This window comes from Terrapene carolina, unplaced genomic scaffold, assembly GCF_002925995.2.
Source record: "Terrapene carolina triunguis isolate 2854851 unplaced genomic scaffold, T_m_triunguis-2.0 Scaffold66, whole genome shotgun sequence".
Taxonomy (NCBI): domain Eukaryota; kingdom Metazoa; phylum Chordata; order Testudines; family Emydidae; genus Terrapene; species Terrapene triunguis.
The window spans coordinates 95,816,033-95,828,582 of record NW_020664417.1 but is presented as its reverse complement, the minus strand read 5'-3'; the positions used below and the strand labels follow the sequence as shown (position 1 = coordinate 95,828,582).

The 12,550-nt window shown below is 48.5% G+C and overlaps 1 protein-coding gene across 1 annotated transcript in view; it reads right to left on the bottom strand.

Annotated features, from left to right (window-relative positions):
• Positions 1-12,098, bottom strand: part of ADRA1D (adrenoceptor alpha 1D) — a 70,391-nt gene extending 58,293 nt beyond the window's left edge. The window contains exon 1 of the mRNA XM_024201344.2: positions 11,051-12,098. Within this exon, the coding sequence (XP_024057112.1) occupies positions 11,051-12,014 (964 nt within the window). The 5' untranslated portion in view covers positions 12,015-12,098. The remainder of the gene's footprint in view (positions 1-11,050) is intronic.
• Between the last annotated feature and the right edge of the window lie 452 nt (positions 12,099-12,550).

The window sequence follows — 12,550 nt, the reverse complement described above, 5'->3', positions numbered from 1 at the left end:
TCCCGACCCATCCAACCCTGCTCCCTGTCTCTTGACTGCCCCCTCCAGAACCTCCCTGCCCCTTCTCCGACCCCCTGGCCCCCTTACCGTGCCGCTCAGAACAGAGTGCTGCAGAGCAGCGCGCTCGGCAGCAGGGGAGGGGGGAGCAGGGGGAGGAGCTCCAGACTGCTGGAGGCCCGAGGCGAACGGCCGGCCGGCGATCTGCGAATGCAGGGAGGGGGACGGAGGGAGAGAGAGGAGGGGAGTGGTCTCAAGTTGCAGGGGAGAGGAGGAGGAAGCGGAGGAGGGGCTCTGGCTGTCAGAGCCCCGTGCGAGTGGCAGGATCCGTCCGGCTGCCCTGTCAGCCACGTGCGCTCTGTATGGGGGGGAAATCCGGACATTTACAAATTCCCCCCGGACGCTATTTTTAACTCAAAAAAGCCGGACATGTCCAGCAGAATCCGGACGAATGGTAACCCTAGTGTTGCCTGACATTATAGATTCTGGTGCAGAAATGAATTAAATTGATATATGCCCATATAACCCTATATACTGCAAAACCGCTCTATTGCTGCCTGATGAGTCCAGAGTGCTGCATAATCCAGGCTTCAGATAGTTTATTTAACAGAGTACATTTTTCCATGGTTTCACAGAGTTTGTCTAGAGGTTTATCGGATTTTGCTCACTGAATCAGTCATTTTAAATCTTTCAGGTTCTATATTTTTCCCTGTTTGTACGGCATTTCCCATTACAGAAACTGTATTCAGAGTCAGTGACAGGCACCAACCTAAAACAGCCATTTGGCTTTAACTGTCTCCCTTTGGGACAGTTTGGCAATTGGCTGCTGCGGTCCGGTGGCGAATAACTCGATGGTTTCCACGCCCAGCTCTGTCACTGCCTCAGCGCCTCACTTAGGACAAGCCAAAGCAGACCCAGTGTTCAACCTGGGGTGCCTAAACTGGATATTTGGGAGAGAGAGACTACCATTTCCCCAGCCCTTCTACTGCTGCTCTTCCAGCCAGTGGCCTGCAGTGGGGGATGGGACCCCAGTGCATGCCATCTGATGGAGTTTATTGCCAATTCTTGCTATTTCCTTACAACTCTAGCAATTTTGTGGTGTTTATTTATCTGCCTCAAGAAAATATGATGAAAGTTGCCAACTCATGAATTTTCCCAAATTCAAGATGGCCACCATCTCTTATTAGTGTCAATGGGGCTCAAGCCAGCAAGATGGCTGCCATTTCCCTACAGTCTCTCTGCATGTGGAAGTGAAGCTGCCCTTAATAAAGTTGGCTGCTATCTCCCACTGTTTTCAATGAGATCAAAGCCATGTCCCCAGGCAAAATGGCTACCACCCTATGGTTCAGGGGACTAGACAGGGCACAGGGACTATAAATAGCTCATAGTCACTGGATTCTTGTTATCAAGGTCCCCAACCCAGCCTGGTTCCAACTAGAGTTGGGCAAAATTATAAATGTCCATTTTAGGCACCTAAATGCCAAGTCTTTTATGCAGAATCAGAGACCATAAAAACCACTAGGACCCTTGCTGTAGCTTTGCTCTCTACATCAGTAGCTCTCAATGTCTAAGGGGTCCACAAAAGACTTAGACTGGAAACTGAATGAACAGAATTCAACTATCTATACAGACAATAGATTTCCAAAGGGGCCCACAGCTCCATTCGAAATTTTGTAGGGGGATTCTCAAATGAAAAAAAAAGTTGAGACCCACTGCTCTACACAACATTATGATTAGGAAGGAAGCACACGGATACAGCTGGTTTACAATATATAATTTTTACTAACCATACACAAACATACAAAACCTAACTACATATATGTATATATATATATACCACTGCTCTGTTAGATTCTGGTGGCTTATGTGACAGAAGACAACAGAGGACCGCTGGATGGACCCCAAACTATTTAAAGAGATGATACTCAATTCTTATGCGCTATATACTCCTTCCCTCTAAAAGGAAATTTAAAAAAAACCATTTACGAATGCCTTATATCAAAACTCCTATAATTAAATATATGACAACCCTTTTGTTTTTTTAATACTATCAGGGAGTTTTCACATGGGAAATGTATCCCAGACTGTTCTAACCTCAGCAAGAACATCTGGTGCTCTTTCTTTCTCAACCTTCAGCCAGGAGATATGAAATAAGCCTGGTGATTTTCAGTGGGTTGGTTCTTTATTTGGGAAGGCCCAAATGAGTTACTAAAAGGACAAAGGGCAATTTGCCGTTTCAAAAGTGAAGTGTAAGACATACATGCAGGGCCAATCCTCAACTTCAGCCTAGGAGAACTCAGTGAAACTGAAGGAAAGAGGGGGATTCTGATCCAGATTTCAAACATCTTCGTTTGTCAGAGTTTGGGTACGGAATTAATAGGTCTATTTGCAACATTCAGTTTAGATTTCAAGCACTGGGTAGGTATGTTCAGATCCAGGCTTTTAGGGCTTGGGTGTATCTCCTTTAGGAACTGATCCCATAAAGTGTTCAGCACCCTCAATTAGAGCTCGGTAAAATTTTTTGACCTAAACTTTTTTTCTGGCAAAAAATACCTATTCAGGTTTGTGTGAACTTTTTGTGACTTTGTGTTGGAAAAAAAACAAACTTTAAAAAAGTTCTGAAAAAAAGTTTCATTTTAATATTTTTAAATGCAACATTTTGTTCAAGATGACTTTATGTTTAGAAATTTCCCTCAATTTTATGTAAAAAAAACCCTAAACATACAAAAAACCCTGCTCAAATCAAACCAGAATGTTTTGTGTTGGGTCAAATGAAACATTTAATTCAACCCCAAACTATTTTTTTAAACTTTTTGATCTTCCAGAAATTTGAAAAAAAAAAATCATTTTCATGTTGACCCAAAAAAGACTGTTTTTCAATTTTTCTGAATGGCCAGTGAACTGAACAATCAGTTATTCGCCCAGCTTTGCCCTCAGTTCCCACTGAAGTCAATGGGAATCAAGGACGTTCAACGCCTTATACCAGCAGGCCCTTATTGTGGGATGAACCTCCAAAAAGTTTACAAGGTCTTGATGCAGTTGGTTCAGATCAGACTCCGGAGGTGTAGAGCTGAGCCATACTATCCAAGCCTCCTGCTTCTGAAAAATGGAGCAGGAAAACTCAAGAGAAGGGGGTTTCTCATGGGCTTCTCAGAATCTCCTCTTCCGCTCCCAGGCAGAAATACCCTCTGACTCAATGGCTGTTCTCATGATCATAGAATCATAGAAGATTAGGGGTGGAAGAGACCTTAGGAGGTCATCTAGTCCAACCTCCTGCTCAAAGCAGGACCAACCCCAACTAAATCCCAGCCAGGGCTTTGTCAAGCCGGGCCTTAAAAACCTCTAAGGATGGAGATTCCACCACCTTCCTAGGTAACCCATTCCAGTGCTTCACCACCCCCATAGTGAAATAGTTTCTCCTAATATTCAACCTAGACCTCCCTCACTGCAATTTGAGACCATTGCTCCTTGTTCTGTTATCTGTCACCACTGAGAACAGCCTAGCTCCATCCTCTTTGGAACCCCCTTCAGGAACAAAATACATAAATATAAGTCCAAGTGATCTGCTGTAACAAACATCACCTCAATCCTCATCAGGGACCGAACTGAGGGCTAAAGTATGAACTTCAACAGCATGAGTTGAAGGACTGAGGGTACATCTACGCTGCAAAAACCAAAAGCCCTCAGCAGAGAGTCCCAGCGGTTGGGTCAACTGATGTGGGTTCGGGGACTCACGCTTTGGGGCTAAAAATAGCAGTGTAGTCATTCCCACTTGGGCTGGAGCCTGGGCTCTGAGACCCACCCCACCTTGCCTGAGTGGGAACATCTATACTGTTATTTTTAGCCCCATCGTGTGAGCCTGAATCACTTGACTCGGGCTCTGAGACTCGTTGCTGGCAGCCTTTTTTTGCAGTATAGATGTACCTTAAGTCCCCAGCTGTATCTCTAGCAGACTTATATCCTCCCTGGATCAGGCACGGAAGAGGTCACATAGCAGACTTGACTGTAAGTTACAATAGCGTCCATAAAATGGTTTGATTCTAATTTAGACAAAGGAGCAGTCCAAATTCTTCCCCGGTATAAATCCAATTCAACCAGTGGAGTTACACCCCGGATGTATTTGGCCCAGTTGATTTACACCAGGGTTCAGCTTAGTGCATTGTGTTTTCCATACCAGTTCTGCCATCTCGAGGACTGATGACCACCTAATATAAAAGGGAATAAAACCGGAGTAATACTTAATGATACTGACTATACATCCTTTCCCACAGCCTTCCTGAACCCCATTTAAAACAATCCTCCATGCATCCAATATAGGTTTACGTTCCCCCTTCATGACAAAACTGACAGAATCCTTCTCGCATTCGCTGCAAAACAAATACCTTTTCCCTGTCACATAATTTACAAATGAAGTAATCACTGAAGTCAGAGCCACAGTCGTGGTGCCATAAGCCTGGATTTTCTGCAAAACCCCTTGCGAAAGCAGTCTAATATACATAGGTAGATTTTTAATCCATCGAGAAACAACCCAAAGAATACAAATGACAATCTAAAACCTGACTTGGACGGAGATGGTTTAAAATTTAGGGCTAGGCTGTGGCTCTAGGCACAGATTTGAGCAATGCAGAGTGAATAGTGTGCATCATGCTAGAGGTACGTCTGCACTTACAGCTGTGCGTAGAGTACAGATACGTCAAGCCCAGCGAGCACGGGTATAAAGAGCAGTGTAGACAATGAGCCGCAGGTTAGGTGAGTAGAGTACAGTGCCCTACATGCCTGAATGCCCAGGGCCAACGCTTACATGGGCTTTCTACACACCCAAGCAGCGCCTCCCATGTCTACTGTGCTATTCTTAGCAGTACAGGGTCCTGTTACCTCTCTGCTGCTGGAGTCTTTCCCTGCAGTGTTTAGCGCCATGTATAGTGCCTGTACTCTAAATGCTGCCGTAAGGGTAGACACAGCCTGGAGGTAGCACCTGGAAGCTTTGTGACTCAGGGCATGGCTACACTTGCAGATGTAGAGCGCTTTGAGTTAAACCAGCTTTCATAGAGCGCAGCAGGGAAAGCGCTGCCGTCTGTCCACACTGACAGCTGCCAGCGCACTGGCGTGGCCACATTAGCAGCTCTTGCAATGGCCACAGAGAGCAGTGCATTGTGGGAGCTATCCCAGCATGCACGTGGCTGCAACGTGCTTTTCAAATAGGGGTGGGGTGGAGTGTGACAGGGAGTGTGTTGTGTGTATGTGGGGGGAGAAAGAGTGGGTTTTGGGGCGGGGTGAGAGCATATCAGCATGCTGTCTTGTAAGTTCAGACAGAAACAGACCTCCCCTACCCCCCGCCTCTCTCTCTCTCACACACACAGCATTCCACAGTAATGGTTGCTTTGTCTCGGAGGAGATAAGCAGCTGGCTGTCAAACGGAGCTTTCAAAGGGCATAGCCAAAACAATGACAAGTGGCCACTTGACTTAAGGGGATTTTGGGACGTTTCCGGAGGCTGATCAGAGCGCAGTAATGCAACACCTCGTTCACACTGACGCTGGGGCGCTCCAGCGGGGGCGCAGCAAACGTTATTCTACTCGCCGAGGTGGAGTACCAGGAGCGCTCTAGGCGCAGAGTCAGAGCGCTCTACGTGCCTTGCCAGTGTGGACGGGGAGTGAGCTAGTGCTCCCGGGGCTGCTTTAATGCGCTGTAACTCGCAAGTGTAGCCAAGCCCTCCGAGACACGCCTCTGATCCTGACCCCGCTCCCTCCTTGCTCTCAGGAGGTAGCAATGTACTGCTGGCAGAGGAGGTAGCAGTGTACTGCTGGCAGAGTACCCGTGCTGGATCAGCCAGTCTGCCCAATGAGTAGGAGACAAGGCTCCGCCCATTCCCTCCCTCTCTGCCCATGTGCCCCGGGGCTGGAGTAAGCAGGTGACAGGCCCCATTTACTTCTATGCCCAGAGACCCAAGGTCCAGATAGAGCAGGGATGTAAGGGGGCAGGGGCATTCTTACTCTCCCCTGAATGGGTCCATAGCCTGGGTAAGAATCTAGCCCTTTACTGGTAAAAACAGACATCGGCCCAGTTGACACGTTCTGCTCTGGCCTGGAGTGGGGGCTGACAACTGGATCCTGTGTTCAGTTTGGTCCCATCTCTAACCTCTACCCTGCAACTGATTTTGGGACATTCCTTTTAGAAAACAAACACAGCAGGAATGGGCCCTCTCCATGCATGAAGGATAAGGTAGCTGGCTACGCTGCCCTTTAAGCAGGATAATTAATGTGAGCCTAATGTACTACCTGCCCTGTAGGAGCCTTGTCTGTGCCTGCCCCAGGGTCAGCTCCCTGCCCCAGGAACAGAAGCCTTCCCCTCTCAGCTCAGGCCGGCTCCATGGTCCCGCTGCAGGTGAGCAATATTTGCACTCCAGGGGAATGCTGGAGGGCTGGGGGGCGTGGAGCATATCTCTTGCTTACCTGCAGAGGGGCGTGCTTGTGCGGCCTGTGCCCAGAGGTGTCAGGGAACTGACCTCTGCCAGACGCAGCTAAGGCTCCCTCACGCTAAGGGTAGGTGGTAGCGAGGTGCCTCCCCTCAACCAACCCCCGGGGAGCATCAGAACTATACAGCACTACACAGGTGGCCTGAGATCAGATACAGATTATGGGCTGGAGTTTTAAAGGTATGTAGAGGCCTATCTGTATCTTTAGATGCCTAAACACCTTTAGAAATCCAGCCCCTAGCCTCCAAAGGCATTCACCTGGATCCCTGCTAATGGGAAGGGTGCTATGGCATATCCAGCCAGGGAGTAAGTTTAACTCCAGTGGTTTACTTCACAGAGTCCATGCATTCTCTTCTCCATCGGAACGTAGAACTCCTATTACTATCAACAGGAGCTGCACATGCCCAGAAAGGGAAGCATACACTCCGGGTGTGATTAGGGTTTTGTCCCTTGCTAAGCAAACAGCTTCCTAAAGTGCCTTATTAGCCAGGCAAACATATTCTTATTAATTGCACCAATACTCTTGACAATTGCATTGTATGCTTGGGGATATGTATCACAATACCAAGAAGGGTGTAGGTTACTCAGCTTATAAAACTCCATGGAGGTACTAGGGAATCCATTTAGATTTCAAGCAATATTTTTGCAGATCAGTCTAGGACCAAAAAATGAATAACACCACTGCACTTATATGCAGAGTTATCAAAGCTCTCACGGTGCTTTTAAAATATTCATTAGTTAAGCTTCCCAACCCCAACAAATTAGGTAACTATTATCCCTGTTTCACTGGTGAGTAAGCAGCAGGGTCAAGTGATATGTCCAGGGTCACACAGGAAGTTAATTACCAGTCCTAATTGCTAGGTTCCTGCTAATCACTAAGAATTGCTCTTTTCCACAGAGGACAGATCCTCAGCTGGTGGGAAAAGGTGTAGCTGCACTGATTGCAATGGAGCTCTACTGATTTATATCCAGTGTCTATATTTGTGTCTGTAAAGCCACACAGTATGTTTGCAAAAACTCTCCTGCTAAGCACTGTTTAGGCATTCACACATTTGAAATGGTGCAACGCAATGAAAAGAAATCAAAGGCAGCCTGGGTTGTTTTTTTGAAAGTCAAACCATAAATGAATTTGTGCAATTTAGAAAAACATCTCTAAAAGCCACCGGGAAGCTGACACCAAAGTCGTTTTTACACTGAAACTGTCAAATTGCACAAACGGAGAAAGAAAAACGTAGTTAGGAAATACGCTCCAAGGAGAAGGGCCAGAATTTCAGCGGGTGTAAATTGGAATTTCAATGGAACGACAATGATTTACACCCGCTGAGGATCTAGCCCAACTTTCCAACTGGAAACAGAAAACATGTTTATTAAAAAGAGATATTGTTGGACAATCTTTCCCCTCTGTTTCCTATTTGAAATAACTCTGTAGTAGAGCTTCCAAACTCCTAGGCTCCTTAACAGCATGCAAAAGAGTTGGGGTAGGATTTAATGCCGTAGTTTCGACCATCCGGGCCCTTCTAAGGGGCGTGCATAAGGTTGTGACCACATGTCAAATACAAAGCGATTGAATTTATTCCACTCGTGTTTCTCTAATCAAACTTTTCATTTCCGTAGCACTCTGAGTCCAATGATCTCAAAGCTCTTTACAAAATATTAAGCCTCACAATACTCCCCAGGAGGTAGATCAATAACATTATATCCATTTAGTGCACTAGAAAACTGAGGCACAGAGAGGGTTAAGTGGCTTACTTAAAGTCACACAGTGAATGAGAATCCTGGCTCCCGGTCCCATGCTCTGAGCAACATGCAATATGTGACTAAGGGGAGATATGATAAAGATCTGTAAAATCATGAACGGTGCAGAGAAAGTGAATAGGGAAGTGCTATTTGCCCCTTCACATAACACAAGAACTGGTGGCCACCCAATGAAATCAAGAGGCAGCAGGTTTAAAACAAACCAAAGGAAGTATTTCTTCACACAGCGCACAGTCAGCCTGTGGAACTCCTTGCCAGGGGATGTTGTGAAGGACAAAAGTGGGTGAAAAAAGAATTAGTTTAGTTCATGGAGGATAGGTCTGTCAATGGCTATTAGCCAAGGTGGTCAGGGACACAACCCCACGCTAAATCTTTGATTGTCAGAACCTGGGACTGGATGACAGGGGGAGGAATCTCTCGAATTGCCCTTTTCTGTTCATTCTCTCTGAAGCATCTGGCACTGGCCACTGTTGGAAGACAGGATACTGGGCTAGATGGACCATTGGTCTGACCCAATATGGCTGTTCTTATGTTCTTATACTTCTTCTTTTACTTAGGGTGAGAACTGGCTCTTAAATATAGCTAATTAATCCTTACAACATCCTGATGAGGTAGAGAAAATAGCACCATCATCATCACAAAAGAGAAACTGAGGCAAAGCAGATCAGTGACTTGGCCAAGGCCACATGGCCAGAGGCAGGATTAGAACTCACAAGTTCTTGGCTCCCTGCTATGACCTTAAACCATGAGTTACTCAACTAAATCTCAATTTTTCAAAGTGCTGTTAGGAACGGTAAGTCCAGAAATGATTTTTAAAAGGGACAAACCCACCACCACAAATATCTTCTAAAAGTGTTCCGACGGAGTGGCTGTGTCCCTGCATGCTTTTTGTAATTGATTTTTCCAATGGACTAAACAAATCTGGCTATTATGCTGCCTACAATAAGCAATGAGGCGTTTGGTGTCATCTGAATCTCAGATACACAGCCTTTGATCACGTGACACCTCCCTGTAGGCTCAGATGACAACAGGATGGGAAAAAGGCCTGGCTAGTGTCAAGAGGATGCATTCTGACCCCTCCAGCACCCCCTCAACAATAACTAAGGGCATGAGAAAATCCGATGCAGAATGGCTGTAAGATTTCCTGGCCCTTAGGACTGCCCTAAAGCTGTTTATTTAATGAGTTGTCTGTGACTGGAGAGGGATGGTTGACGATGCGGCGTCAGAATTTCAGCTGGTATAGATAGTCTACACTGACTTCTAGGAGCTATTTTGATTTCCATTAGCTGAGGATCTGTCCCACTAACTATATTTTGGGGGGTCTGAAAGAGAATAAGGGGTATTTAAACTCCCTTTTCTTTATGAACTAGCTATGCTGCTCCAAGGGGAAGATCTGCTGGCATGGGCCTAGATGCCTCTGTCCTACCTTGTGAACTAGTACTTGTGTTTCTAACAAAGGTAATGAAACCTGGCTTTGGAGCAGGGATGATAATCTTAATACTGCTTTGCATTTTACAGCACCTTTCATTGGAGGATTTCAAAGTGCTTCCCAGACACTCAGAACTAAGCCTCACATCTTCCGTGTAAGGTAGGTGGGTCTATACTGTATTCATTTTACAGAGGGTAAACTGAGGCACAGAAAGGTGGAATCACTTGCCAAATGCACCAGAATAAGCCAGAACCAGACTCAGGAATAGAATCTAGGAGTTCCTACCACTAGGCTAGAGAATGAGGAAATCAATAGGCCCTGATAAATAGTATGGCCCATCACAAGGTCTCAGCGAAATGCAGACAAAACAAGAGTTTCGTCTCTCAGCAATCAGCATAGAGACTGGTAGTAGCCATGGGAAATCACCCAGAAAAATGCTACCATTCTAGAGAAGACTTTGGCTCATGGTCCAAAATACATCCCTGGCATCACATTCCATTGAAGGCAATGGAGTTACACCAGACAGAGGTTTAGCCCAATATTTTTGCAGCCATAGTCAAGAGGAGGATGCCTTCTGCCCATGTCTGCCCTCTTCATTTGCAAATGTGGTGCCCGATCCAAAGCCCAGCCAAGTCAAGGAGAGGCTTCCCATTGACTTGTGCGGACATTGGCTCAGGGGCTCTAGTCTTTGGCAACTTATTGTGATGAGGGGCTCAGGGCTGCCAATCAGGAGCCTGACTCATGGGGAACTGAGAAAGGACCAGGGTAACCCATACCCCTCCTGGGTGTGATGTTCTGTCCTATCTAGTGACACCGAGACCACTTAGAGTTAAATGAGTCGGCCACAGCCTTAGCTCAGGGCCATATGGCTTTTAGCTCATGCAACAGAGGTCCTAGGTTTGATCCCCGAGGGCTTTACCAGGACAACCCAATCCAAGAGCACAAAACTTGGGAGAAATACACCAAAGTAACCACTGATGCTCCTGACCAGACCAGGTTAAAGAACTTGATTCTCTCAGTGTCTCTTTGCCAAAATGATGCCGCGCTCTCCGGACAGTTTGGGCAGTTTCAGAATGATCACAGCATAAAACGCATGTTATCCCTCTCTCCCCACCACACCCTTAGGTCAATTTCTGACCCGGACTAGCGCCAGCTGCTGATGAACACTCCACGGCGGTGGGGAACAGGGCGCGCAGATATTGCGAAGTTCTTTGGCGAGGGGTATTATTATTCCGCCCTTGAGAAGGACCCCGCCCCCCCTTTAATTGCAACCAGCGCTTGAAATGAAGCCTGGAAGTTTACTCATGGCAGAGAGCAACCGCGAAGAGCGAGAGGGGTCGCGCTCCTCCACCTCGCTGGGGAGGACACGGCAGCGCCGTGCGGGGGTTCACTTACCGAAAGGCAGGACGAAAAAGAAAGGGAACCAGCAGAGAATGAAAACCCCCACGACGATGGCCAGGGTCTTGGCCGCTTTCTTCTCCCGGGAGAACTTCAGGAGGCGCACGGAAAGCGAGCTCCTGAAGTTGTGCCCTTTGCTCCGGGCGCCGGAGAGCGAGTCCTCCACCACGCTGCGGCAGTGGATCCTCAACACCACTTCCATGGACTTGCCCCTCTCCTTCTTGACCCCCGCCTCCAGGCTCTTGGTGGTCCGCCGGGCCACCACGTAGATCCTGAAGTACATCACCAGGATGACCATGAGGGGCAGGTAGAAGGAGAAGAGGGAGGAGAAGAGGGCATAGCCTGGCTCCTCGGTGATGCTGCAGATGCTCTCGTCCGGGGGAGGCGGCTCCTTCCATCCCAGCAGGGGCCCGATGGAGATGACCATGGAGGAGAGCCAGACCACCCCGAGGATGACCACCGCCTTCTTCTCGGTCATGATGGTGGGGTACTTGAGGGAGTACTTGACCCCGATGTACCTGTCCACCGAGATGATGCACAGGCTCATGATGGAGGCGGAGCAGCACAGGACATCCACCGCCGCCCAGATGTCGCAGAAGATGCGCCCGAAAGCCCACGAGCCCAGCACCTCCAGGGTGGCCGAGAAGGGCAGCACCGTGGTGCTGAGCAGCAGGTCCGCGATGGCCAGGTTGACGATGAAGTAGTTGGTGACCGTCTGCAGGTGCCGGTTGCAGGCCACCGAGAGGATAACCAGGATGTTGCCCACGATGGCCGAAAGGATGAAGAGGGCCAGGAAGACCCCCACGCCCACCGCCTGGAGATCCAGGGCCAAAGGCAGGGAGGTGCCATTGGTCTCCGCGTCCTCCCCCGGCAGCCCCCACTCCCTCCAGGACCGGTTAGCGCTGCCCTGTCCCGTCCGGTTCCCATTCAAGCTGGCATTGATCAGATCAGGGAAAGTCATTTTAAAAGGGTCCGGTCTCCATGGAGGATGGCTCCACTGTGAAAGGGACGCCGGGCATGCTCCCCCGCCGCCCTCCCTTGCACCGCAAAGAGTTTCTTCCTCCCCCACTCAAGTCCCCAGCCGGGAGGTTGTGTCTCAGCTTTCCAGCCCACCCCAGACGGGCAAGTCTCCCGGGAAGCGATGGGGGGAGCAAAAGGAAAGGAAGAGCCTGGGGTGCCCTTGGCTCGCCTTCATCCGAGAAGATGAGGATGCAGGAGTTGGCCGGACGGATGCAACAAGAGACCGCCTGTCAATTTCACGTCCATCCTCCCCTCCCTTCCCAGTCCAGGAGGCAGAAAGGAAACCCCCCGCTCTAAGGCGGAGGGCGGGGCGGAAAGTACCAGCGCCTCGGATGCTCAAACTTTGCATTCAATTGGTGGCCCGGCTGAGAGAGAGCGAGCGCTGTGCCTCGCTTCCCGGGGTGGTGGCAACCTCAGTTCTCCAAACTCCTCCTAACGCTTCTGTTGCTGTCCCGGGCTGGGGGGGGGGGGGGGGGG